Here is a 26,554-nt window from a genome sequence, read left to right as displayed (position 1 = left end):
TAATGTTTACATAGCTGGATGTTTTGTTTTGTTTTTCGTATACGGCTGACGTAATGCGCAACAGGAGGGTCACGTGACCCGACAGTTTCCGTTAGCTGCGGGCAGAAGATGTTCACGGTTTGTGCTTTATAGAAGGAAAAGTCGTTGGAAGTACGGCGGGAGAGACGGTTAAAAAAAGCGAAGCATAAAAATAAATAAGTACTGAAGTGGGAGAAAGACGGGAAATAATGACTCGGATGTTGTAGGGTTTTCTTTTATTATTATTATTATTATTATTATTATTAAAATGGCCATTAGGGAGCTGAAAGTGTGTCTTCTGGGGGTAAGTGTGGAAAAACTTTCTCTAATAGTTGTTTCTAATCATCGACTTGATTATAAACGGTTTTAAACAGGATTTAAACGCACTAGGAAAATGTCATTAGCTAGAAAATGTGCTTTGGTTTGATTATACAAAGGTATTTGGTCTCAGACTACCCCCCCCCCGCCCCCACAGACGCCTTACCGTTTAATGGAAACTTGCCTACAGAAGTAGTTAAGATGCTAAAATGCTAGCTAGCCTCTGTTTAATGATGCCAGATGTTTTTAGGAGAAAGTAGCTATATGCTAATGAAGGTATTAACATACGCTTAAAAGTCGCCGAACGACGTCATAGCCTAATAAGCATATACATTAAGTAGACATACTCATTTGCATATTTATAATCACACCCTCCGGTGTCACCCATATGAGGATGAGGTTCCCCTTTGAGTCTGGTTCCTCTCAAGGTTCCTTCCTTCACCATTAAAGAGAGTTTATCCTCACCACAGTCACCTGAGTCACCTCAGACTTGCTCATCGGGGATAAAAACAAACACTTAAACATTTAAATATATGTAAATATTACTCTTGAATTTTTGTATTATATTAATCTTTATTTTTATTCTTTATAATAACCTTTTGTGTTATGTTTATGTTCTGTAAAGCCGCTTTGAGACCATGTCGATTGTAAAAAGCGCTATACAAATACATTCGAATGCACTTCGAATGATCAGATTGAGCTTTATGCCTTTGGATTTTTTGCATTTGTTTTGATTGTGTGTGTGTGTGTGTGTGTGTGTGTGTGTGTGTGTGTGTGTGTGTGTGTGTGTAGGGATGCATAAATCTCATTCATTCATTGGTCAGAAGCATGATGACAAGGTTGAAAAGTAAACAAAGCTCTTGCCAAGTTTGTGTAGAAATAATAAAAATCACGGAAAACCGAAATGACTTCTTTAAAACATTTTTGTGTACGCAAAAATTCACGGTTCACCGTTGTGTGTGTTTTTTTTTTCTTTTCTTTTTTCTTCTCTCTCATCATGTCACACATCAGCTATGTGCTTTTGTAGGGTTGTTGAGATCTACGGTACATTAACACACATAAACATCTCATCTTTTTAACTGTGGCACTGTGTCATGCCAGACTGAGTACACCACAGGTTTTTTTTTTTAGCAGAAAATCACTTTTTCAGGAACACCCACAGTAAAAACATACAATACCAGCCGTTACATCATCATCGTCATCATCATCATCATCTGTCCTACTTGAGCTAGAGAACAAACAAGCTTCTTCTTCAAAAAAAAAAAATTAATACCAAAGTGCCAAGTAACACACTACCTACATCTCCAAAATAGTACTTAGTATGTCAGTGTTCTTTTTGGAACGGGGTTACATATTTGTGGTGTGCTATGACTTGGGGGGAAAAAAAGATTTTTTTTTCCGAAAACTGTTTTCCGTTTTCTTTTTTTGCAAACGCAGGACACAGGCGTGGGGAAATCAAGTATTGTTTGCAGATTTGTCCAGGATCATTTTGATCACAACATAAGCCCAACTATTGGGTAAGTACATACTTTGGAATATACTAATTCTTATATTAATCCCAGCAGTAGACCCCGACGTGTCGTTTAAAGGACCGGGATTCCTGATTAACCACTGAAATGTGCTCATAAGCTCGATTTATAAGGCAAAACCAGCCTCATCTTGTCTCCTTTGCGGCTGGAATGTTCTCAGTCCCGGTTGTTTTCATGACTCAGCCCAGTAAAGCTGAGCAAAGAACTTTTCACATCTCACAGTTGTTTAGATAAGCACTTTAAAGTTTACTGCTCCCAAACAAGCTACAAAAATATATCACTAGGTCTCACATGAAAATTTAACACATCAGCTATGTGCACGTAGGGATTTCTTACCTTATTTAATTTAATTATCGGAGCAGTTTTCCATATGTACATTATTTTCTCTAATATTGGTGTGGAAATAACAGACGAAATGCATCTGCCTGTATGAGTTAATCACTAAATGAGTTTTGAATGCAGCAGTCTCATTCAGTAGCCTGTGAGAAAGCTTTTCATTCCCTCTTCCAAATCCCAACACCTGCTGCCCTACTGCACATGTGCACCGAAGATGTAGTCTGGCTGTTGTAGGAAACAGATGCTAGAAACAGTGACAACACTGAGCACAATCCTGCAGTGTTGGACTCTAGCCAAACTTAAATAATATCTTTGCGTAACACTGTAGCTTATAGCCGAAGGTACAAACATGATGTTGCATCAGGAGAGGATCAAGTCTTGGGCTACATAAAGTTACATTAATACACATAATGTACGTTATATGGCCAAAAGCCTCACCATCACATCTGTATGTAATTTTTTTGTCACACCCCATCAATTATTATGATCTCACCCCTGTGCATAAAGCGAGCACCATGGTCTCTTACCCCAGTAAGTACCCCAGTCCTCCTCCTCCTCCTCACCCAACGTCAGTGTCTGATCTCACTAATGTTCTCGTGGCTAAATAGAAAAAGCTATTTTAACAGCAAACAAGGATTACATCTGGAAAGGGACGTTCAAAAAGCACATACGGGTGGAACAGACAGGTGTAAAACACCTTCATCCATAGTTCCTGCACAGAACTGGAACACTGTGCACTATGAATAAAATAGGTTTTATGGTATATTTTCCTGGTTTGGGACATTGTTAAATAAATCATTGCAGATATGACAATAAAACCTAGATTAAGAAATACAGAAATCTCTATTGTGTCTACTTCTAATAGATGCTGATAAAATTTCCTACATTTTTCTCTTCAGCATGTTAAGTCAGTCTGAGTTTCAGACATATCTCTGAATAATAAATACATTTCACAGGTTCATGATGGTCTGTGTTTTCGTAATGAGTGTAAAGAAGGTATAGAACGGTTGCTAGATTAGAAAAAAATGACCCCTTACACGTTATGTTCCAGCTATTATAATTCATGAATATAAAGAATGCGAATATCTGTCCGCTTCGAGTCTGCACCGAATTACAAACCGTGTTTTAAAGAAATGGAGTAAGAATATAAAAGCGTTTACTCCCCTCTCATTCCAGTCTAATATCAATAACAAATTCTCATCCCCAGCTTATCATACGTGTCACCCTGTTGTGCCACATAACTGCTCATTGTTTTCTGTTTATGTGTCAGCGCATCGTTTTTAACCAAGACTGTCTCCTGCGGCAACGAGCTTCACAAGTTCCTGATCTGGGACACGGCGGGGCAGGAGAGGGTAGGCGGCTCATCATTATACATTCTGTACACCTAGCAAACAGCGTTGTGTTGCATGTGTGATGTGTTGGAACATCTTGAGTCTAACGGGACATTCAGACCTAGATGAGGTCGTCGAGGACTATTTCTGTCTTCTCATGATAACCACAGATTCTTAATAACAGCTTATTTAAATGTATATTTCTGAGAATAATAACACCCACACTGGGGTTAGAGAGCACTGTGTAGGGAGATAAGAAAATCTTTTTTTTTTTGTCTTTTGTCTTTTGCTTTGTTTCAGAAAGTTTTATTCTTTCGCATCCAGCCCCTGAATCTCAGGAACGTAGACCTTGCAGATGACTAATAAAATTCCAATGTGTATTACGTAATAGTGTAAAGATGAATCCTAATATAAACTATTGTTTTGTTATTGTCTCCTTTTAACCATTCTGCTAGAGATCTTTTGCTGATCCAAGCTGATCTTTGTCCATGTTTATTGAGAAATACATACTGAATTTCAGCTTCACCGCTTTGGTAACCTACTGTGATATTTTTAGCCGTTATTTTAAGGCCACGTGGAACAAATAAACACTACCATCCCTTACATTTAACTGTGATTAATGCTTGATGGTCCAGACCCATCCTAGTTATTTTTCTGTACAACCTACTTGTACAAAGATTGACAGTTTTGTGGAAGTGAGTTTATTGTTATATTTAAAGACTCAAAATCAAGCCTCAAATCAAACTCTCCTGTTTACTAAATGCACTCTCCTTTTGCTTTGAACCTTCTTTGCTTCCTCTTTGTGTCCATCGGTTTATAATTCACATTACTTTAAAGGTTTCCATAATAAGATATAAAATCCAGATACCACCATAGTAGTTTATACCAAAAAAAAAATATTTTTTTTTACGGAAAAAGGAGTCTTTTTGCTCATGAGCTTTCATTTACTGAGCCAACGTTAACCGTGACCTGAGACCGGGACAGTGAACAAACGACTAATCCCATTGCTATGCAACTGGTGGATTAGTAGTAGGAGACTTTGTAGATGATTATGTTTTTAAGTAAAGTGCACAGATTATGGCAAGTGTGCCTTTGTGATTGCAGTGCATTTACACTTCACATGAATAAAAGAGGAAATAAAAAGGCTTTTTTTCACACACCTGTGGCGTCAAAGTGGTCTTGATGTGACACTGTGTCCAGTATGTGTGTGTGTGTGTGTGTGCGCGTATGTGTGTGTGTGTGTGTGTGTGTAAATGATGCTTGTAGTGCTTGCATAGCTTCTATCAAAAGCCTCTAACATCTCTTTCTGAATGTTCAGGGTGTAATAGTTTTTCAGATGTAACAACTCCATTTTATTGCTGCAATTGCATGACTATTCTCGTTCATCCAGAAGCAGACATCAGCAGCATCTTTACAAGAACAGTATGGTGATTTTACCCCCACACACTGTGACTACATGCTCTTAGCTCTGCATGCTTGAGACCAGAGGTCAGTCTCTGTCTCTGACTTACTCACTGATTCAGATGGAAGTGTGGGGGTGTTTGGAAAATGCTGAGCAGGTACGTTGTCTGCTCTGATGTTGCAAGTGCATGACATCATCAAACGCGCACTTCCTCTTTGGGATGTATTTCCTGTTTTCTCAACTTCTGGACTGGATGACTGTCTGATGTCCTCATCTTTAATTAGATATAGAACAACCGTGTTTTCAGACAGACTAAAAAAATGTATATTGGGTTTCATTACCTTTTGAATTTTATGAACACACTAAAAGGTTAAGGCTACTTCTGTAACCACATTTTAAAAAATGTAATGGATCTGTGTTGCTTTGTCACAGTTTCACTCTCTGGCCCCGATGTACTACAGAGGGTCTGCTGCTGCTGTCATTGTGTATGATATCACCAAGCTGGTAAGCTCGTCTGCACAGTTTTACACTTGCGCACATACATAACTTGTGCTTTCTTTAGCTATACAAAGAGCAATTAGCAATGAACTGCACCACAATCCTAATTACTAATGCAGCTCTCCTCACTGTAGAGGAGAGGTGTGTTATGGGATTCACATGTCCTTGGTGTTTATATGTCGTAGTAGATTTATTTGCTAGAATTGCTGCAAAGAGGCACGGTGGCTTAGTGGATAGCACGTTCGCCTCACGCCTCCAGAGTTGTGGGTTCGATTCCCGCCTCCGCCTTGTGTGTGTGGAGTTTGCATGTTCTCCCCGTGCCTCGGGGGTTTCCTCCGGGTACTCCGGTTTCCTATCCTGGTCCAAAGACATACATGGTAGGTTGATTGGCATCTCTGGAAAATTGTCCGTAGTGTGTGATTGCGTGAGTGAATGAGTGTGTGTGTGCCCTGCGATGGGTTGGCACTCCGTCCAGGGTGTATCCTGCCTTGATGCCCGATGACGCCTGAGATAGGCACAGGCTCCCCGTGATCCGAGAAGTTTGGATAAGCGGTAGAAAATGAACGAATGAATGAATGAATTGCTGCAAATATATCTGTCTGGAGTGCATTGAATGTTGCATACAGAATACAATCCACACAGGCACAAGATGGATTTGCACCTACATTATTGTCGCTTTGGAGAACTGTAGAGTCTCTTCTCTCTGCAGGACTCCTTCCAGACCTTGAAAAAGTGGGTGAAGGAGCTAAAGGAGCATGGTCCAGAGGATATTGTGGTGGCAATTGCAGGAAATAAGAATGACCTGGGTGACATACGGTGAGCATCTCTAGTGGTCTGAGTTGTTTTGGCTCTTTGTCTGCAGTTCAGAATGAGTTTAGATATGAAAAAAAAGGTTTTGAGTAGTTTGGCCTTGATGTTTGCACTATGAGGTATCAGTCAATCCTTAGACCCACTGATGGAATAGTAAAAAAAAAATCTTCAAGGGGGTTTGTGTGGTTCAAACCATATGGGTACTAACCAGTCCTAGGTGAATATTAAAATCTAGCAATGCAGAAACAACCCATATGAACAATTTTGTTGGCTAGCTATCCAACCTTCAGCTGTAAATATCCTAGTTAATGTAATATACATTATCAGATCAGTAATATTTCTCAATACTTTTTATTTGAATATATTGCATGATTATATTTGGATTTTAACCTTTTTTTTTTTAAATGAATGAATGAATATTTATTCATTTAAGTGCCTGCACACAGACTGGCTCTATGTCTCTCTTCTTTTTGACCCAGTTATTTTGCTTCTTTTTTTTTTTTAGGGAAGTCGCCACAAAAGACGCCAAGGAATTTGCAGAGTCAATCGCAGCCATATTCATTGAAACCAGCGCAAGAAATGCTGTCAATGTTGAGGAACTCTTTCAAAGTATAAGTACGTGTTGTTTGAATCCATCCTAATAAACCTGGAGTCATTGCCTAAGCTTAGTAGTCAGAAATATTGAGCTGATATTGCCACTGTAAATATTTATGGTTCTAATATCTCTGGTCATTAGTTCATTGTTGTTTCATGTATAGACTACCAGTAGAAAAAGGTTTTTACACTGTAGAGTTTATATATTTTATAATGTCTTTACGGTCGAAATTTGTTTCTAAGACGAACATGAATACTGAATTTTATGTCAAAGTTTTCCCATCATTCCTCATCCCACAAACATGTCGTTTTTATTTAGAACTATATTTAATGCATTTTTTTTTTAAAAGCTTCCTCATCTCCTTTTAGAATATTGGCATGAGGAGGAATTTTGCCAATCTCCTCCTCATGCCAATATTCTAAAAGGAGATGTTGCAATGCGTTAATCTGTATCCCAATGTCTGCACTACAGGTCGGCAGATCCCCCCTCTGGAGAACACAGACGTGGACAGCAACGAGTCGTTCAAAATCACACGCCAGCCGCTTCCGTCATCTAGACGCTGCTGTTAGAGGAGTGAGAAATTTGGCTCGCTCTCTTCCTCATAGCTGGATATTAATTTAGCTTTATAACCACCCTAACCTGTAACCTAAAGCTTGCCTGACTTTAGTGCTGAAGTTCAAAAAGAGTTTAGCTTCAGCAGTTTTAAGCAAACAGCAGTTTAACGAGTTTACAAAAGGACAAAAGAATTCAACATGTTCACTGTGAAGCAATGGAACAGGGTTAGCTGGCTAACTCTGTAAGATTAACTTCATAAGGTGACGAGCCGAACAAGGCAAACCTTAAAGCCTGACCGTGCTGTTTTAAAGTACTAACCGTCTTTGTTTAATACTGATCCAGTATCAGTTTGATATTTTTTTGTTAAATATGTTTACATGTACCTTCTATAATCAGGTCTTTTACCAACTCCCTCAACTGACAGCCATAATATCCACAATACATAACATATAATCACAGCATGCCTTGTCGATTTAAAGGCAGATTCCTCATCCGAGCAAAACGCATCGGAAAGAACTCGCACAAAGAACGCATAGCCGAGGCTTAATAAATAATTTGATAATTATATATTAATAACTCAATTGTTTGTTTGTTGCATCTAGCATTTTTGTTAATCGGGTCAAATCTTTTTTCACACCGCAGGAGAAAACACCAGAACTGAAACGGACTAAACACTGCCCCAATGAAAGCAGGATAAGAGGTCAAATTTAAATAGAAACCAAATTATTGAATTAAATATGAACCGGATGGAAAGTAACCACTGCTCAGACATAGACGCTCAAAGATATAATAGACTGTTAGGAGTACTTACATCTTTTTAGTTTTTTAAAATTCCTGCACGATAAATTTGAGATTTACAATTTTAAGATTCCTCTCTGATTTCAGTCTGTGCGTTAATGTAATTTTAACAGGAGACATTCCAAGTAGAATGATGGTGTTTTATAATCTCTCCTCACTGTATTAATCATTATATGGCTCTTTTAAAGCCATCTTGAGCTTGAACATGTAGCCTAAATGTCCTAAAATACATGTAGGATATGTAAAAATTGTAAGAAGTGCATGTGTTCTTCAAGTGTGCGTTAAATAGCTGAAAACCTGTCGTGCAATCTGACACCAATTTATGTTTTTTGTTTTCTTTTCTTTTCTTTTTTTGTATAAATGTTGCCAATTATTTGTACAGAATCCTCAATTGTGTAAAATACTTTTTGGAATTATTACTAATCCATGAAGTGTCTTAAATGTGTGAGATGAAGATGCTGACACTTGTAGTAATTCGCACTGGTCTGTTGAATGGGAATGTCCAAGTGTCTGAAGTATTTACAAATGTAGCTGTAAAAAGTTGAACGTCTAATATGTTGGATTTAACAGTCGGACATCAAGTACTGGCGAAAGTGAGACTGTAAACTAATCACTGTCCATTCATAGGTTGATCAATCATCTAAAATTATGTAATATTCTAATAATATATGTAATGTTACAGTCAAGTGCAAATGTTTGCACCCTCATCGTTTTTTTGCATTGGGGAAAAGTATATATTAAAATCATCTAAAATTCAAGCAGATGCCACCTCATAGCTGCCGGGTCTCCGTTCAGTCCTCGGGCTCTGGTTTCTGAGTTTCATATGTTCTTCCCCCATGTCCGGCTTCTCTGGTTTCCTTCAGCTTGAGAGTAGACACATGAGAGTAGACAGATAAGATATGCTAATTTGTCACTAAGTGTGAATGTGTTTGTTATCCATGTAACACTGGTAATATTCATTCATCCAAGTGACTCAAATCTTTAGATTCCATTCACCGAAAAGATTCGCCGACAAGTTCTTCATTTAAGTGAATAAAACCTGTACATGGAATTGATTAAGAGCTAGTCGTTCACTTAAATGATTAGGAACTTTACATCCGCATCCGGTGTTCCAGTGCTATGCTCTGTATCTTGTAATGAAAACAACACTAGCAAACATTCTTCAGAAAAAGTTTCAAAATAATGAAATATGTCAAAGATTTGCCAAGGTCCAAAATTTCCTAGGTGGTATAAATACAAATAACACTGATGCATTTTGATAATTGAGTTAAAACATCCTAAAAACACTCATCATGCACTTAGGAAGTTGATTATATAAAAAAAATGGCTCATGTTTATTATGTCCTATGTGGGTGTAAACATTTGCACGTGGCTCTAAATGTGGTATTTGGAGCCAAAAGCACTTTGTCTAGTTAAAGATGGGTCAACAGCCACCAGGGGGCAGTGTGAGTTAACGTCGCACAACAAAATACTTCATGCTGGGTCTCTCTCTCACTCTCTCTCTCTTTCTGTGTCCATGGATGTTCCCCCTGGATAATGCCTGCGGTGCCTCAGTTGTGTTGTGGCTTTGTCCTAACAAACGTACCTCTTTTTACAGCCTCTTCTTATATTTTCAGCTTGTAAAGATTCAGAGGAATCACAGTGATATCAGAGTCTCGGTGCAAACTGAAGTCAGTTTCAGTTGAAACAGCAGGTTCACGAAGGAGGTGAAAACTAGATCTGTTACAGTGTTGGATGGTGTTATTTATACAGAACAAACCCAGAGTAAAACCTTTTTACATCAAAAATCAGTCTTCTCAATCTCTTATCTGCTACAACAGAAAAAAAGTCTTTGTTTTACGTATGCCTATGCATTAATTATCAATACTGCCTATACTAGTGATAAGCAACAATGTCCTTATTATGTACATAAATTATTTACATCTGAATGCTGATCAGAGTAATTATTACATTTTGTAATAAGCTGTTTGTTAATAAATATGCACAGTACCTTTACCTTGCGGTGTTGCATTTAATTTTATAGAGAAAATTATAAGGAAAACTGTGAGATGTGTTCTTCACCTTCCAGGAGATGTGGTAACGGTCGGTCCAGAGCTGCATCCTTGTCTTGTTTGAATTGGAGGTACGTTTGTTCAGACTAGACTCCTGTTTAACGAACCTGAGGTGTTTTTGTCACATGAAGCCCTTTAACAAGCATGTTCATAAATGATAGATCAGCACATCAACATGTGGATCTTGAATGAATGACAGTTGCACTGATGTTGGCACTGGTGCAGGTAAAGTAAATGGAAAAAACATCAACATTATATTACCAAAAATTTCATCAGTGGAAAAAGTTCAAAATTCTCTTGATTTGTACACGAAAGAGAAAAACAAGACCTAAAGTGTCAACAAATAATTTTCTAATTTAAAATAATAAAGTACAGCATTAATTAATTGGATCTTTAAAAGTCTGCTACTGTATAAGAATGTATCTAGACACCTGTTCAGTCTTTAATATCCATTTTGTGGAACTTTCCATCAATTATTAGGGTTTTTTTTCCCCCAAAAAGAAGTGTTACCTTTTGTAGATGTTTTAGAATTTATTTATTTATTTTTTTAATTCTTATTGCTTAAATAATTCCTGAGTAGAAGCATAAATGATTGTGCGTTTATTGGTGTCTTTTCCTATCCTTCAAAGAAATCCATGCACAGCGTATAGGGAATAATGGGAGGTAATTGTATTGTACTCATGCTCTGATGAAAATCATTTGAAAGTAAATGGCTGTTTTGATTAAATTGGTTTGCTTGTGTCGCTGAGGAAATGTTGAAAATCCTAACTCCATTTCTGACAGCTGTTTCTCTCATACAGCGTCTGGTGGACGGTGAGTCACAGCTTGGTTTAGACGTCATAGATTTTTTCCTTAGGTTTCACATCTGTGATGCTGAGGACTAAAATCTGTTCTTAAATGTTCTATCTGGTCTCCTAAACCTTTCTGAATCCAGTCCAGGACCTAATCAAGTGCGTGAAGGAATTTATCTGAGCCTCAAGGAGCTCTGAGTATCATCCTGACAGAGTCATTGAAGAACATTAGAGAAAGCCTGTGTGTAGTGGGAGTTACTGTCCCTGTAGTAATAAGTGTTTTGTTGGTTGTAGATTACTCATCTGTGTGAGTTAACACTCTCTCTGACCTCCTGGCTTTTTTCTTGTCTCAGGCTTGTCACTGTAATACCGGAGGTTCTTCAGGTTAATTTTAAGTACGTTTGTTTGTGAATATGTGTGTGACAGGTCCATGAGGGGGATTATTATGCCGTTTCTTCACTTTCCTCTCCGCGACTTGTCACTCGTCTGGACTACTTAATGCAAGTATCATAGAACTGGACAAATGGAAAGGGGGAAAAAGGAACCTATTACCAAATGTCAGGAAAACGTGTAGCACGTCACCATGGGAACATTCACATGAAGATGGTGCACGAATCAGGTTCCTTCACTTCAACCACACGGTTTCCGAAGCTGCCTGATGCCTGATGGAGACACAGTACGTAGGGCTCATTCTCCCTGCTTTCTAATGACGCTGTGCAATAAGTAGCATTTTCATGTTCGACGCAAATCTGAATTTAGCGTAAGTCATGCATTGCTGTCCTGCAGAAAAAGAAAAAAAAAAAGCAAGTGACAGTTTGCTTGTGACCTTTGCACTTATGATAGTCCCAAATTGTGCAACATATCATGTTCAGACACTCGTCATCAATGCTCTAGTCAATGTTCTTGAAGTTTAGACTACAGTAGAGTTTACGGGCCTGGTGTTGGGAGCTGGGGTTTGCCTTATGCTGCTCCAGTGAGGTAAAATGCTCAATGGTGCTTTAACACAAAAGAGAAACTGAAATATTATCACAAGACCAAACAGAACCTTGGTTTCAACAATATAAAGTGACAAACTTTACCTGTCTTGTTCATTATTTAACTTTCGTCTAGCTCATTCATCTAAACCTAACAGAAAAGGAAAGGCTTTAACAAGCATCCTATTTAACATCCAGATTCTATTTTGTATCGCGACATAACATTTCATATCAACTGCAATCCATTTACTTTGTTTTTAATAGTGAAGGCTGTACAAGCTGTCTTTAATGGAAGGCTTTTATGCAAGAAACTGATTCTAGCTGTGAATAAAAGGGTCATGTCAGCTTCTCTGTTGAGCTCAAGTGGAAGTGGAGGACGTTCATTCACTGCAGTTATTAGTTCCTTCTGTTTACTCTCTGACGTGAAAGATCAGCGAAAATACCACATACCCCAAACCCCTCCTCCCTTCTATTCCTTTCAGAGCATTCCTTATGAAATATAAACACAGCACCAGGTACAATATATTGCTGAGATTCGACTGCACCATTTGCTTTGTATTACTTAAAGCCACTTTGTTAGGTTAATAAGAGACATTGTTAGTTTTTGCAATGTGCCATTTTGCAAATACACATTTCTAATCAGAATCATTATTAGATCATTTCAACGTAAATAAAAAATGCTGTAATTGTTTTGTCTTCAATCAGATTAATACTAGAGGCATTTTAGCATAGGCAGTGGAGGAAACTGGAAAACCCGCTGGAAACCGACATGGACAGGAGGAGACCATGCCATACTAGGCACATGAGAGAGATCTGAGCTCAAGATCAAACAGGAAACTATTTACTGGACCTGAAATGCAGCAACTCTGTCCTCAGTTTGACCATATTGCTCATGATATCATTTTTTTGTTTTGTAAAGCAAATGTAACCATTTATTTCTTCATTCAGACAAGACAGCACCGCCTCTTTTTACTTGGACAGAACTGGCACATCACAGCAGAGGACTGTCGAAGCTTGAGAGCTGTACTGTGCAAATCCTGACACATGAATGACGAATAACTGTAGTCTAGTTAGGAAACACCAGGCAGCAGTCATTTCTGGCTATTTCTACACACAGTCATTGTGTTACTCACACTGGTTTTGTACATGACCAAATGGAGGTATTTCTCTAAGTCACAGCTCCTTTTTTCATTCGCTTACAAGTAGGCTCTCCATTCATGTGGCTTGTCTGAGAGGTAAATATATCATAGAGAGAAAAACAAGCCAGTATAGAATAATAAATTGGTATTCACAATGGCCCTGAGCTGTTCTTGTGTACTTCAGATGAACCCTGCATGGCTATATTAAGTTCCTATTGTTGAAGTTGCAATATCTAACTATTCCTTGACACTGACAATATTTTTTTCTTATATTTCTTATACATTCATTTCGCATGTATGTAACCAATTACTGCAAGTACTTGAGCAAATGAGATTACACAGTATACTACCTGCTAGCTTGCTAATTACAGTACCTGGCTAATTAAGAGAGACGTTTTGGTTTTTTTTTTATTTTATTTTATTATAAAATAAATATAAATAAAATATTTATTTTATTTTTTTATCAGTACGCCTTGGCAGCTTTGACCGTTAATTGAATTAATTACACAATTTATGAAAACACTGGGACCAAGATACTAAATGCGAGTCGTGATAAAAATGCAGTTTATAAACAAGCTAGTAACATGGAGGACGTTTGCTAATGGAATATTAATATTTACCAATTTCAGTGAAGGTGAGGATTTTAAATTGGTCCGCTGTTATTTTTAGTCGTGGTTTGTGTATTAAAGACTTAACATAAAATTTGATTATTAAGATGGTATGCTCATTGTAAGTTATAATGAGTGAGTAAATCGCATGAAGCTTGTGGTTATTTAACGTGATGGAGTGACGCGGTCCCCTGCCCTACACCAACACTTCCACACCTGCATGTAACACCTGCAACCGAATCTGTTTGAACTGACAGAACATGCGTAGGCTGTAACCACGAATGCTGTCGTCTTCTGACAACCCCAGACACAGGAGCCATCTTCTAATCACTACAAACTGCTCTAGAGACCACTACCACTCATTACATCCTGCCAATCAAACCTGTGCTTGCCTTTACCTGTTGAGCAGATCGCAGCTTTTCATTACGGGAAATGTCATTCATAAGTGCAAAGTCTAAAAAAGGCTGTGAACAGACTAGGCAAGAATTTCATGAAAATGTAGAAACATAAGCCCCATAGCTCATACAATATATATGGCAGAAGGAAATAAAAACAAATATTTTATTTTATATATTATTTCTGGAGGCACGGTGGCTTAGTGGTTAGAATGTTCGCCTCACACCTCCAGGGTTGGTGGTTCAATTCCAGCCTCCGCCTTGTGTGTGTGGAGTTTGCATGTTCTCCCCGGGGGTTTCCTCCAGGTACACCGGTTTCCTCCCCCGGTCCAAAGACATGCATGGTAGGTTGAATGGCATCTCTGGAAAATTGTCTGGAGTGTGTGAGTGAATGAGAGTGTGTGTTTGCCCTGTGATGGGTTGGCACTCCGTCCAGGGTGTATCCTGCCTTGATGCCTGATGCCTCCTGAGATATGCACAGGCTCCCCGTGACCCGAGAAGTTTGGATAAGCGACAGAAAATGAATGAAGGAATGAATATATTATTTCTGTTCTGGGAAATAGTTTCCAAGTTGGAGGATGATCATCTGAAACACATGTATAGCTAATTTTTTGTTATTAACATTATTGCTGAGTTTGTCATAATACATTAAAAAAACTAAAATCCTCCCTCTATTGCACAAATTGGTATCGCCCAACTGTTACGTGACAAAAGCTTGATACTGCTGTGTGACTGAGAGAAAGCACAGCTAACCTTTAAGATGAAGAGTAGCGCTGTTTTCCAGAATATTTTGTAAAGTCGCTGGTCACAGAGGTAGAGTTAAAAAAATAATAATTAAAAACATGTACTCAAACAGAGACAGGATAATATGGTATGATGTAGCTAACAACACGCCACGTACGTTGTGGCTAGCTAGCTAATTTATCGTAGTTTAGCCATAACTATACTGTAGGTACGTTAGCAAAAAACAACCTTGTGTAACATCATCTACATTTTATTTTAATAGCTCTCATTACAGCATCATTCGTACATTTTCTGGCCACTTGTATTATAAATTACTCGTGTCGGGATTCTGAATGCTGTGAGGCGATATGAATCTTCGACAGAATCAACACATGCAGTGTGAACGTCTGGAAATCGACTCTAGACGAATCACAACCACTAAGCAAATTTTTTCAATCCTTTAAATCATGATATTTGCCCCCGAGTCTTCTTACCAGTGTCATTTCATACACTGCCTTCTTTTTATGAGGCCGAGAGAGTCTTGTAGATAAAGTGTCTTTTGGCCCAGTGTTTGCCATTTAATTTTTTTGCCAACAAAAAAATTACTTTATTTTTAATAGTGAGTTCTGCTAAATATATATGATGTGTATTGACCATTAAATTATGGATACTACTACATTGCACTTGATGATACAGTTTACAGTTTTCACTCTGATGCACACAGGGAGCACGCAAACAAAATTATGACTCAATGCTTAAAGCTGTCAGGAGCTGTAAGATATACTATGTTCTGTTGTTATTATGGGCCAAGACTGATCATCAATGCATTGCTATTTTATTGCATTTTATAAACATTTTTAAAGGGTTCTTTCACCTGAGATGAACATTAAAAAAGCATATATATGTCCAGTAAAACATAGCTCCATGTTTCATTTAAGGCAACAGTCATTACAGGCTTGTATGCATTATTTTGGGTGGTTCCATGTTCTGCATTGGACTGGCACACACACACACACACACATGTGATATGTGTGTCCCCAGTGTTACAGTGTTCCTTGTTCACAGGATAGTGTTTCCAGTGTTCCCTGTTCCCATGACAACAGTCCTGGCTCACACTCATTCTTCCAGGTCAGTGTTTTTAGAGTTCATTGTTCCCACATTGTTTGGTTTCCTGCACCATGTCAAGTGTTCCTGTCTTACATACAGGGTTCCTGGGACACGGTTCCCTAAACCAGATAGTGAGTACAAAAAACTAACCATGACAGTGTAGAACACACCATATAAAGGCTGATTTTTTTTTTACTTCTACAAGTGTCGGTTGTGCAGACCAAAAAGGGCATCGAATGCATTAGGCTTATAATCATTAGACTGGATACTGGGCAATCAGCCATTGTCACAGGCTGGATACATTCAGCTTACATCAATCTCAGCTTTTACCATTGGTCAAAATTGACAAAGCTGCAATTCTCTCACCTGCCATTTATCAACGTAATAGAAATACTTGGAACAAAGATAATAAATAGTGAGCCGGACTGATTGTAATAAAAGTATATGTTGGCTTGGAGAGTGCATGTGGGTGGCAGCAGCATTCTGCCACGTTTACCAGTATTAGGGGGTTGAGAGGTAGCCAGGGGAAATTAGAATAGATATGCTCATCACAGCACCTCCACTGCAGTAATGCCACAGTCCTCTCTAGGCAATTAGTTAATCGCATTATAATGTTAAGGCCATAGCAACAGATGAGAGCACTCTCTTCTGCCAGGGTTAATTCTCATCAGATACACAACCACACACACAGACACATATATATATCTATTGTAAACATGTAATATATATATATATTTCCATGCAATATGTATATATATATATATATATATATATATATATATATATATATATATATATATATATATATATATATATATTCTTAAACCGGAAAAAGATCTATTTTTCTACTTCTATGGTGATACGCTGCAATAAACTTTCTCTGCACTGCTGGGATTTTCCATAACTGTTCCCTTATTGCCCTGGTCAAGTCATTTATTGAGGCTGATTTTCCCCTGGCGATGTGAGATAAGTGCTGCAAGCTTTCACCTCCATGTCTTTCAGTCAGCTGTTTTTTTTTTCATGCTGAACATGAAAACCATGCGATTGTCCATCCATTAATTTTAATGTGTCCTCGCTTCACTTACATTACTTTAAGGAGCTTTTGCCTCTTTTACAAGCGGAAGGAGTGGGTTACCATAGCTCTCGCCAAGTTTCCAGGGAAACAGATTGGGCCAGGTCGAACCAATTTCACATCCAATAATTATGACGCAATAGCACACACGTGAAGACTTGGTCTGTGTGAATAACAGGGTCAGGGGTGTGGCTTCATAGGTTGCACACAAAGAGACCCTTTTAGGAAAAAAGTATTGCAAGTCCAACTAGACTCCGACAAATCTCAAACAGGTCTTTTACACGGATGCGATTCAAAAGAATCCATTGGAATGTTCTAGGCAATTTAACCAAATCTTAGGAGTATTTGTACAGGGTGTCCCAAAAGTCAACATACAATGGGTGAAGTAACACTATGTAGTAAAATGTCTTCCACAATTTTACATACTATACATATATACATTTTATATAGCCTTTAAGAATGCCTTAAGAAAATCAGAACATACTGCAATTGGGAAGCTGTAGAAGTTGTAGAGTTTTAGTTACATTTTGCTAAAATGTGTGCTTTTCAATTAATTATGGAGACTTGGAAAATCCTGAAGTGTTATTTTTATAACCTAGTCTCATAATTAGGTCAACACCATGTACTAGATGACCGTTTTAATAGATATACTATAGCAGGGCTGTCAAGTGTCACGCATTGAGAGTGACAGTCACGCATTTCGGTCTTTTCTCATGCTCTCCCGCCACACATCGTATTTCTCATGCAGAAAAACCTTTTGACTATTTATCATATATTTAATATGCCGCAGCGCCCAAAATGTATCTGTCCGCACCGCTGTCTCTATGGAACCGGGCAGGAATCAAGCGTGTCTCCCCGGGAGTTGTTAGTCGAGCCTGACACTTATCAGCCATTCAAAAAATAGATATACTGTAGATATACTGCTATAGACATACTTTTTCTGACTCAATCAATGATTTTGTAATTAGCTAAGGATGTTGCCAAAAAATGTTACTCAAGTTTTGATATCCAGTGTTAGCTAGCAGCACCTGACTTTAAATAACCTTGTTTATTTGGTCATAGCTAGCGAACTAAGACAGTGCTAAGGCTGTGAAAGGGCTTGAGAATACACAGGCCAGGACTGAGCTGTGTACAACTAAGGACCTGGGACACTCATTTGAGGACAAGGATTCGAATCAAACTGGACCATAACCATCTTCTACAACTTGAATGTGACATATTTACTAGAGAAGATTTTACTCTAATTCACTTCTCTGGACACTTGGAGGTCGTGTTAGTTTCTTGATGCCACAGGTGTGAGGAGTCACACACTGAGGAAAAACTGTAAAATCATCTTATAAGTAGTGAAAATCTTCATGATTGAATAAAAAGCCAAGTCCTCAAGACTCTCTGCTTAGAGAAATGTCATGCTGTCCAGATTTGAATTGCCTACTGAAGAGTCCTGTTTTTAACTGCCGAGACAGGAACCCGCATGATAGTCTGACTGGAAAGTTGCCTGAATTAACAGGCTCTTAAGAAAGTGGTGGATGAGTTTACAGTGCTTACATTAAAAGTTTTTTGTTAGCATTTCAGAATAATTGGCTTATAAAACCAAGCAATTGATGGCTAACATATAAATTCATTCCAGTAATGTAAAATCTAGTCAATGATCCAGCAATTTTTAAATGCATTCTAATTCATCCGGATTGTCACATACAAGCTGAACAATTTGGGTCATAATGAAGAAATACCCAAACACTGTATGAACAAATAAAATTAGGTGCATTTATATTTGTATTTAGGGTACAAATACTGCAGAACAACTATTCTTTTAGAAAAATGAGAAGGAAAAATTTTAATTGTCCTTGCAGCTATAGTGCTTTACTCTGTAATTATGGACAACTATGTACATTAAAACTGTTGTAAAGGCTTCTTGGTAAAACATACTTATTAGAGTTACTAAAGATTGTGTGTGTGTGTGTGTGTGTGTGTGTGTGTGTGTGTGTGTGTGTGTGTGTGTGTGTGTGTGTGTGTGTGTGTGCGTGTGTGTTTGTGTTTGTGTATGAGTGTGTGTGTGTGTGTGTGTGTGTGTGTGTGTGTGTGTGTGTGTGTGTGTGTTTGTGTGTTTGTGTGTATGTGTAAGAGTGTGTGTGTGTGTGTGTGTATGTGTGTGCATGTGTGTACTTGTGTGTGTCTGTGTGTATAAGTGTGTGTGTATTTGTATGAGTGTGTGTGTGTTTGTGTTTGTGTATGAGTGTGTGTGTGTGTGTGTGTGTGTGTGTGTGTGTGTGTGTGTGTGTGTGTGTGTGTGTGTGTGTGTGTGTTTGTGTGTTTGTGTAAGTGTGTGTGTGTGTGCATGTGTATGTGTGTGCATGTGTGTACTCGTGTGTGTGTATGTGTGTGTGTTTCAGTGATTTTCTGTAGGCATAAGAGCAGGGGCGGTTCTAGGATTTCATCTGTAAGGGTTTTAGCCCTCAGTGAGAATTTAAAACAAGAAGAGTTTTATATTATATATTATATGACTACATAGTAAGCCAAAAGTTATGGTATTATTTAAAATGGCAAAAGTGGACACCAAAATTTTATGCATGATGTAATGATGCCAGTCTTGAATCTAATCAATTCATGTCTGTGTGCATTCTCTACAAACAGTGTGTCCAATGAATGCAGTCATTAATAAACTAATATTCACAAAGACCAAATCAATAAATGTTATTTTTATTTAGTATTGCTTTTGCATTAATATTTTGTTTGTGCTATTACTACTCTGGTAATAAGAATAGTGACATTTCACTGCTTTTGGTTGCTTTTTGTTGCCGCCGTTATACTGTAGATAAATGCCTCCAGCTCTGACTGCGCGTGCACGCTGCGCGTGTCTGCTTCTCCGTAAAGCGTGTGGACGTGCAGTGACAATCTAGGAGCAGTGATTCGCCAAACCTCCCTTATTGCAGTCGCACACATGTCTTATGATTTTCTTTTGTAGTAACGAGTAACGAAGATGCTTAGTGGAAATATAACGGAGTAAAAGTATACATTTTATCTAGGAAATGTAGTGGAGTAAAAGTGAGAGTTGACATAAATTTAAATAGCGAAGTAAAGTAGGTTACAGATACGTGAAATGTTTACTTAAGTACAGTAACGAAGTATTTGTACTCCGTTACATTACAACACTGGTGTGTGTGTGTGTGTGTGTGTGTGTGTGTGTGTGTGTGTGTGTGTGTGTGTGTGTGTGTGTGTGTGTGTGTGTGTGTCTAGACCATAACAAAAGTATCCGGTTGTGCAATTGTAAGTACAGTACAGCGCAATAAGATTTGTTTGCAGCGCAAAAAGTTTTGAAAGTTAAACTTCAGATTATAAAATAGCTTAATCTGCAAATTATAGCATATATAATAATCTGTCACTAAAAATCATAACCGTGCTGTGAAAAAGTGCAACCCTTTTCCTTTTTAAAACTCAGTACTTGTTGGTGGGGGTTTTGTTACATCTCCGACTTTGGTGTTTGACTTGCATGGAGCTTGCAGGGATATTCCATCTTATGCCCTGCTTTGATTAAGTACCTGATAAGGTGAATTCCGCGCAATTCCGAAGAGCTCGCGTGCACCCACGCGCCGCTCTGATTGGCTGCCCTGAGCGCACGCTGTAGTCTGTGCAGAGATAAAAGCGCGGAGCTGGAAAGCGGTGCGGCATTTAGTCCGTGCGCCGGATAAACTCACCCGTATAAGGTACAGGGGGAAAAAACGCGCACTTCGCATGGACAAAAGGACTCACAGACACCTGTGATTTGTCATACTGTACCTGATACGAGAAGCAGCAGTTATTCGCAGTAAGTTCCTCTAAGCTGCTCAACAGGTAGGTTATCTGACAGATGCTCTGAGATGCAACATTACGCATGCAAATACTAGGCTATAAAATATGCTGAGCAAAATAATGGTTAAAAAAAGGTTGCATCTATAGCTGCATAACAGAAAAAGTGTATTCTACACACATGATTTTTTAGAGCATGGAACATTTGAATAGCTCAAAGATTTTAACAAATATTGTCCGTATTTTGTCTAAATCAGACAGTTAAACTGTACCTTGTTATTGCACAATTTCTGATCATCTGTGCATATAAATGTTGAAAGTTTCATTGCTTTAGAGCTTAAAAGAGGGAGAGAGGACAAATCTAATGTATACTCTGATCATGAAGATTCTTCTACTGTATGTTTGGGGGTTTAGAAAGAAAATGATAGAGTTTAGATTTACAGGAAGGCTCCTTAAGGCACTTTTCTTTAGGGTTCGAGTGGTGTGTACTTGGATCTGTTTATTGTGAAAGATTACTAGATCATATCAAAATACCACCAGAGGCAAATCGACAGAGCTATATAGCGAGAGACGGAGAGAGAGAGAGAGAGAGAGAGAGAGAGAGAGAGAGAGAGAGAGAGAGAGAGAGAGAGAGAGAGACAAACACAGACAGACAGGCAAAAATAATAAATAATCTGCAAGGCAAAAGGTTTGGAGTCCTTTGGAATTTTTACATTTTTAAGCATTCAAACCCTAAAAGTTTTTGATTAAACCTGTGGATAGATAGATAGATAGATAGATAGATAGATAGATAGATAGATAGATAGATAGATAGATAGATAGATAGATAGATAGATAGATAGATAGATAGATAGATAGACATCTTTAGATTGTACTCATATCATAATATCATTTATAACATCAGAAACTTTGAACCAGAATTTAACATACTGAACTTGGCTATCAATCACAAAGTAATTAATTATTGTTGGTTATTGTTGTGTAAATAATAAAAATAACATAAAATGTAAAAATGACTTCTGAGTTAAAAACAAAATGAATAAAGCTAAAAATGTTGATTGTATAAAACATGTTAGGTAACTGATATTGTAGGAGAAGTTCACATGCACTGCAACAAGTAGATCCTACATATGTCAGTGCATTGCATCATTGGGGGTTTTTACAATGCATAGCAAAATGGTTTAATTTCCAGCAGGTTTCAGTCTTCAAAATAGATTGCAGGAGTGTGGGAGTACTGGAGCCAGTTTGTGTTAGTATATAGCAACATGAAATGACACTGCCAAAGTAAAGTACAACAGAGTAGGTGTCAAGTGGAATTGCTGTAGCTGTACAGTGTGTTTGAAATAGTTAAAGATAAATGTATTGTGTCAATATTGTCATTGAAAGATGTTGTAATGATGATAATTGGTGAGTGAATTTTAGTGATATTTCCCCCTGTGTGCACATGCAGGATTGTTTCCTTCTACCACTCCTTCTCAAAAGAGTATGTGGCTCCTGGAGAAGATCCGTGGCTCCGTGGAAGGCAATGTTCTCCGTCATCGGGACTCAGGAGACAACCAGTCCAAAGGGCCGACCCACAGCAATGTGCTCACGCCTGATAAGATCCCTGACTTTTTTATCCCACCCAAGTTGGTGTGCTGCCCCCCTGAGGCAGATACTCCAGAGATGAAGCCCAAGAATGGGCTGCACTCCTCCACATCCGAGCAGACCATCTGCAGCAAGACGCCTCAGGGTGGCTCACGCAGCCCACGCCTCATCTGCAAGCTCACTGGGGACACCAAGAACTTGCTCAGGGCTGCCAACCGCCACATTATCCAGATCGAGAGTGCCGATGACTTAGCAGTGGGTGATGGTGACCTCACCACCAATGCTGACCCTCAGTCCCAAACAGCCATGTCCTTGCCCTATGTACCCAAAGCGCAGACCTCCTATGGTTTCACCACATTGATGGAAAGCCCTCACACCCGTCGCAAGGAATCACTATTCCACAGTGACCCCACTAGTCCGCTTACGTCCCCCAATTCTCAGCGCAAGACACAAGGCAACAGCAACCACCTCAACCCAGGTGACTGCAATACCTCGCATTCCAACCCATATCGCTACTTCAGTGGTGGTGAGAGTGACACATGCTCTTCAGCAGAGTCATCACCGTTCAGTTCGCCCTTGCTCTCAAGGTCGGCCTCGCTTCTCAAAATGTTCACCCATGAGACCCAGGCTAAAGTGTCGCGTGCTAAACGATCGTTCGCCCGCCACAGCTCTCTCTCAACAGACGATTGCAGCTCAGTGGAGTCCAGTCCCAACATCCAGCGGCGCTTCAGATGTCCACCGTCGCCTGCGTTTGGAAGCCGCAAAGCAGGCGCCAACATCGAACGGCTCACCCAGCACACGGTCAAACTACACAAAGGTGGTACACTGCGTATGTGCACAGACTACGACACGGAAGCCGCGCGGCTCCGGGTGCGTGTGCTCGCCGCTGAAGACCTTTACGAGAAGCAGGTCGACGTAAAGAGCATCAATTGCTGTGTAGCTCTCTACCTGAACCCAGGCAAACTGCAGAAGCAGAGAAGCAACATCATCAAAAACAGCCGCAATCCCGTCTTCAATGAGGACTTCTTCTTCGACTCCTTGCCTGCTGCACAGGTCAAGAACCTGGCAATAAAGATGAAAGTGGTCAACAAAGGCACCAGCCTGAAAAGGGACACATTGCTTGGGGAGAGGGAGGTGCCCCTTAAAGATCTGCTGCCTGGCTTTTAGTGGGAACAGCAACAGACTCCAGTGAACAGGAAGTACACTCAGCCTGGACTGAAATCCAGAGCAAAACAAAGTGTCCACTATAATGTTTCTTTTTCCTTTATCTTGCTGTAAGAGGTGACCTTTCCTGTTTGAAGACTGAGAGCGTGTTATTGACAAGGGTTCTGTTTGTGCACATGTAGTGAGTGTATGTTTGGGGTGTGTCAGTATTTGAACTGTACATAAAGCTCTCTGTAAGTGTCCTTTTAGAAGTGCGTGTGTGGTTTTGTGTGTGTGTGTGTGTGTGTGTGTGTGTGTGTGTGTGTGTGTGTGTGTGTGTGTGTGTGTGTGTGTGTGTGTCAGGCTCACTATGGCAACTCATGTCTGAAGCCAGCGAACATCTGTACAGCTGGCGATGCAGCTACTCTGCACTGTGCACATGTACAAAGAGGCTTTGAAGTGCCACAATGGCAAATGCAAATGCATGTTTGATATCTGGTCTGAAATTGTACAACTTATGTGCGTGATAAAGAACTTTGTATTTTGCTATCACTGTAGTGCCAGACTTTTCCTGTAAGGCTTTTCTTTATCACTTTATCACTGGAGCATGTGAGTGAGCTTCGTGTTGAATTGTTCTTGCATGTAGCTTGTTTGGTTCTTTAGCAGGTAGATTTCTGTTTATTTTCACTGAGGAGTTTTATGGGACAAATTCACCCTCCAGCCTTACGAACCAGACAAGCTGCACATCACAAAAGGAACACCTGTTCATCTGACTTACTGTATGACATTAATTGATTGCTGCTGTAAATAACTGCCTATCCTTGTTGTACATGTGTAGGACAGACCTACAGTATACTTGAGTACAGTATTTGCACAAATGTCTTGGCATGTTTGTTAAATTTCATGTGCACACCTGAGACAAACTTGCCCAGATAAATGCATAAGCTTTTTTTCTTACCACTTGTTGAACTCCTTGACTAAAACGGATCAGACGATCGTTAACAAATATATAAAGTAATGCCAATATTTATTATACTGTTTTATGGATTTGGGATTTATACTTTTTTAGTGTAGCTAATTCTAAATCCTTATTATAAATCATCTTAATAGCATCAGTGTAATGGGCTGAAAATGGCCACGGGTCAGTGTAAGCCTTCTTATTTTTCATTTACAGAGCCCTGTGAGCTCTTTAATCTAATTAGCATTTAGGAGTCTCTGCAGTATAGCGTGAATGAAGGCTAAAGCTGCTGCGCAATGGTTGTCCGGTAGAGAATAGCACTTCTCTTTTTTTGTTTTGTTTATTCTTTGAATATTTAAAATGGAATATCTATCAAACAACCTAATTTAAACTTGCCTGTTAGAACTCCTGATGGTTTGAACTGTGGGAGACATGTTTTTGGTGCTAGAGGTGTTGGTATTGAGAGAGAGAGAGAGAGAGAGAGAGAGAGAGAGAGAGAGAGAGAGAGAGAGAGAGAGAGACAGAGAGAGAGAGACAGAGAGAGAGAGAGAGAGAGAGAGAGAGAGAGAGAGAGAGAGAGAGAGAGAGAGAGAGAGACAGTCAGTCAGTCAGTCAGTCAGTCAGTCAGTCATCCATTGTCAGCCTGTATTTTACATAAAGCTCAATAATTACACTCTATAGAATCTGCAGGGACCAGACCATTTAAAATCTATTTCCTGGGTTTTCTGCCCAAACGTTTCTTACGTATCTGGAATGATTTCTAGCTCTATTTTGAGCCTTCATTTACAACAGTAAAATTGCAGGTATTAGATTCCCTATTAGCTTTACTTCAACGGCAGGAACTGTGATTCTCAATACGAATAGAAGAAGTACAATTACACAAGGGGGCAATGACTTCTGACTGCTTGAAATCTCACAAATTAAAATGGGTGAAAGAAGGCCCTACACTCTTTGGTGGAAGTGAAAGGACCCAGCAAGGGCATTCAATTGCTATTAATTTTACTATCCATGCTCCTGTAGATGAGATTCAACTGTCTGGCGCTTGTGTTTGGAAGCCGAATATAAAATATGAAGTGCCTATCCACTGAACTTGATGCCTGTTCTTCTGTCTTTCCAGATGTAGACCTCTGTGTGCAACCTTCTTCCTCCCTTATTACTGTGTGTAGTTATCAACACTAGCTTTATATACAAAGTCAAAATAGACCGTAATATTGTTCCTCTGAGCTCTATAGTGTGGGTGTTGCTATATTTTCTGATGCTGAAGATGGATATTGTTGGTGTTGAGTGGATGTGTTTCGTCATCGTGGACTTTTATTGTTTATTCCACCCAGCCGAGATTTCCAGCAGTGACTTTATTTTTCGCCCAACTCTGTTTTCTGAAACCGCTTCCCTTATATTCATTTCTCCAATTTTATATTGATCCTCCAAATCCAAAGTGAAACATGATATTGACCTGTCTATTTTGGTGCCTCGTTCAATAAAAGTTGTGTAGATGTGATTTTTTTCTTGCTGTCTTATTTTTCACCTACACACTACAGAGACCAGCACGTAATAGTCTTCAGATTTAGACACGGTTTCGAAACTGATATTAAGAATCAGCTTAGCTTAGAGTAAATAATGGAACTTTCTGTGTGAATTATGTAAAGAAAGTAGGATTTATTGATACGTTTTATAGAAGTTATTAAGAATTATGGATGGTTTATTGAAAAGTTCTTTTTAGAGTCATTTAGAGAATTATTATTATTTTATAAATAATAAATTATAGATTTCAACAAAAATATCATCAGTGTTATGACAAAATTCTACATATTATTGATAACAGCAATGTAGTGTGTAGTCTGTCATTTTAGACTCTTTTAGACTCATTTTAGTAAAGTTTGCTTTTCTTAAATTTGTCACTCAAAAACATCTCACAGAATTATCTACATATAAATACAATTCCATAAAGTAATGGCACTGAATTCACCCTCACACACTCTCTGAATTATCATACCGTTTTATTATAAAACTTTGCTCGTTAAGGATTCTACACA

The 26,554-nt window shown here is 38.8% G+C and overlaps 2 protein-coding genes across 4 annotated transcripts; both read left to right on the top strand.

The window, feature by feature from the left end:
• The first annotated feature begins 73 nt into the window (after positions 1-73).
• Positions 74-10,185, top strand: rab31 (RAB31, member RAS oncogene family). Of its 2 annotated transcripts, XM_047806375.1 has the most exons (8): positions 74-322; positions 1,774-1,853; positions 3,472-3,553; positions 5,367-5,438; positions 6,142-6,248; positions 6,748-6,857; positions 7,309-7,410; positions 8,035-10,185. In XM_047806375.1, the coding sequence occupies exons 1-7, from the start codon at positions 287-289 to the stop codon at positions 7,404-7,406; spliced, it is 585 nt and encodes a 194-aa protein (XP_047662331.1). In that variant the 5' UTR covers positions 74-286; the 3' UTR covers positions 7,407-7,410; positions 8,035-10,185. The 2 variants fall into 2 exon arrangements, with proteins under 2 accessions (XP_047662331.1, XP_027006524.1); XM_027150723.2 differs by having other exon boundaries at positions 76-322; positions 7,309-10,185.
• Positions 10,186-20,697: 10,512 nt separating this feature from the next.
• Positions 20,698-25,084, top strand: LOC113645267 (C2 calcium-dependent domain-containing protein 4C). 2 transcript variants are annotated; one of them, XM_027150785.2, is made up of 2 exons: positions 20,698-20,878; positions 22,284-25,084. In XM_027150785.2, the coding sequence occupies exon 2, from the start codon at positions 22,319-22,321 to the stop codon at positions 23,585-23,587; it is 1,269 nt and encodes a 422-aa protein (XP_027006586.1). In that variant the 5' UTR covers positions 20,698-20,878; positions 22,284-22,318; the 3' UTR covers positions 23,588-25,084. The 2 variants fall into 2 exon arrangements, with proteins under 2 accessions (XP_027006586.1, XP_047662010.1); XM_047806054.1 differs by having other exon boundaries at positions 20,707-20,852.
• Positions 25,085-26,554: the final 1,470 nt, after the last annotated feature.

Source organism: Tachysurus fulvidraco, chromosome 22, assembly GCF_022655615.1.
Source record: "Tachysurus fulvidraco isolate hzauxx_2018 chromosome 22, HZAU_PFXX_2.0, whole genome shotgun sequence".
Classification (NCBI taxonomy): domain Eukaryota; kingdom Metazoa; phylum Chordata; class Actinopteri; order Siluriformes; family Bagridae; genus Tachysurus; species Tachysurus fulvidraco.
The sequence above is the reverse complement of the archived record's forward strand: the minus strand, read 5'-3'. Positions and strand labels throughout refer to the sequence as shown.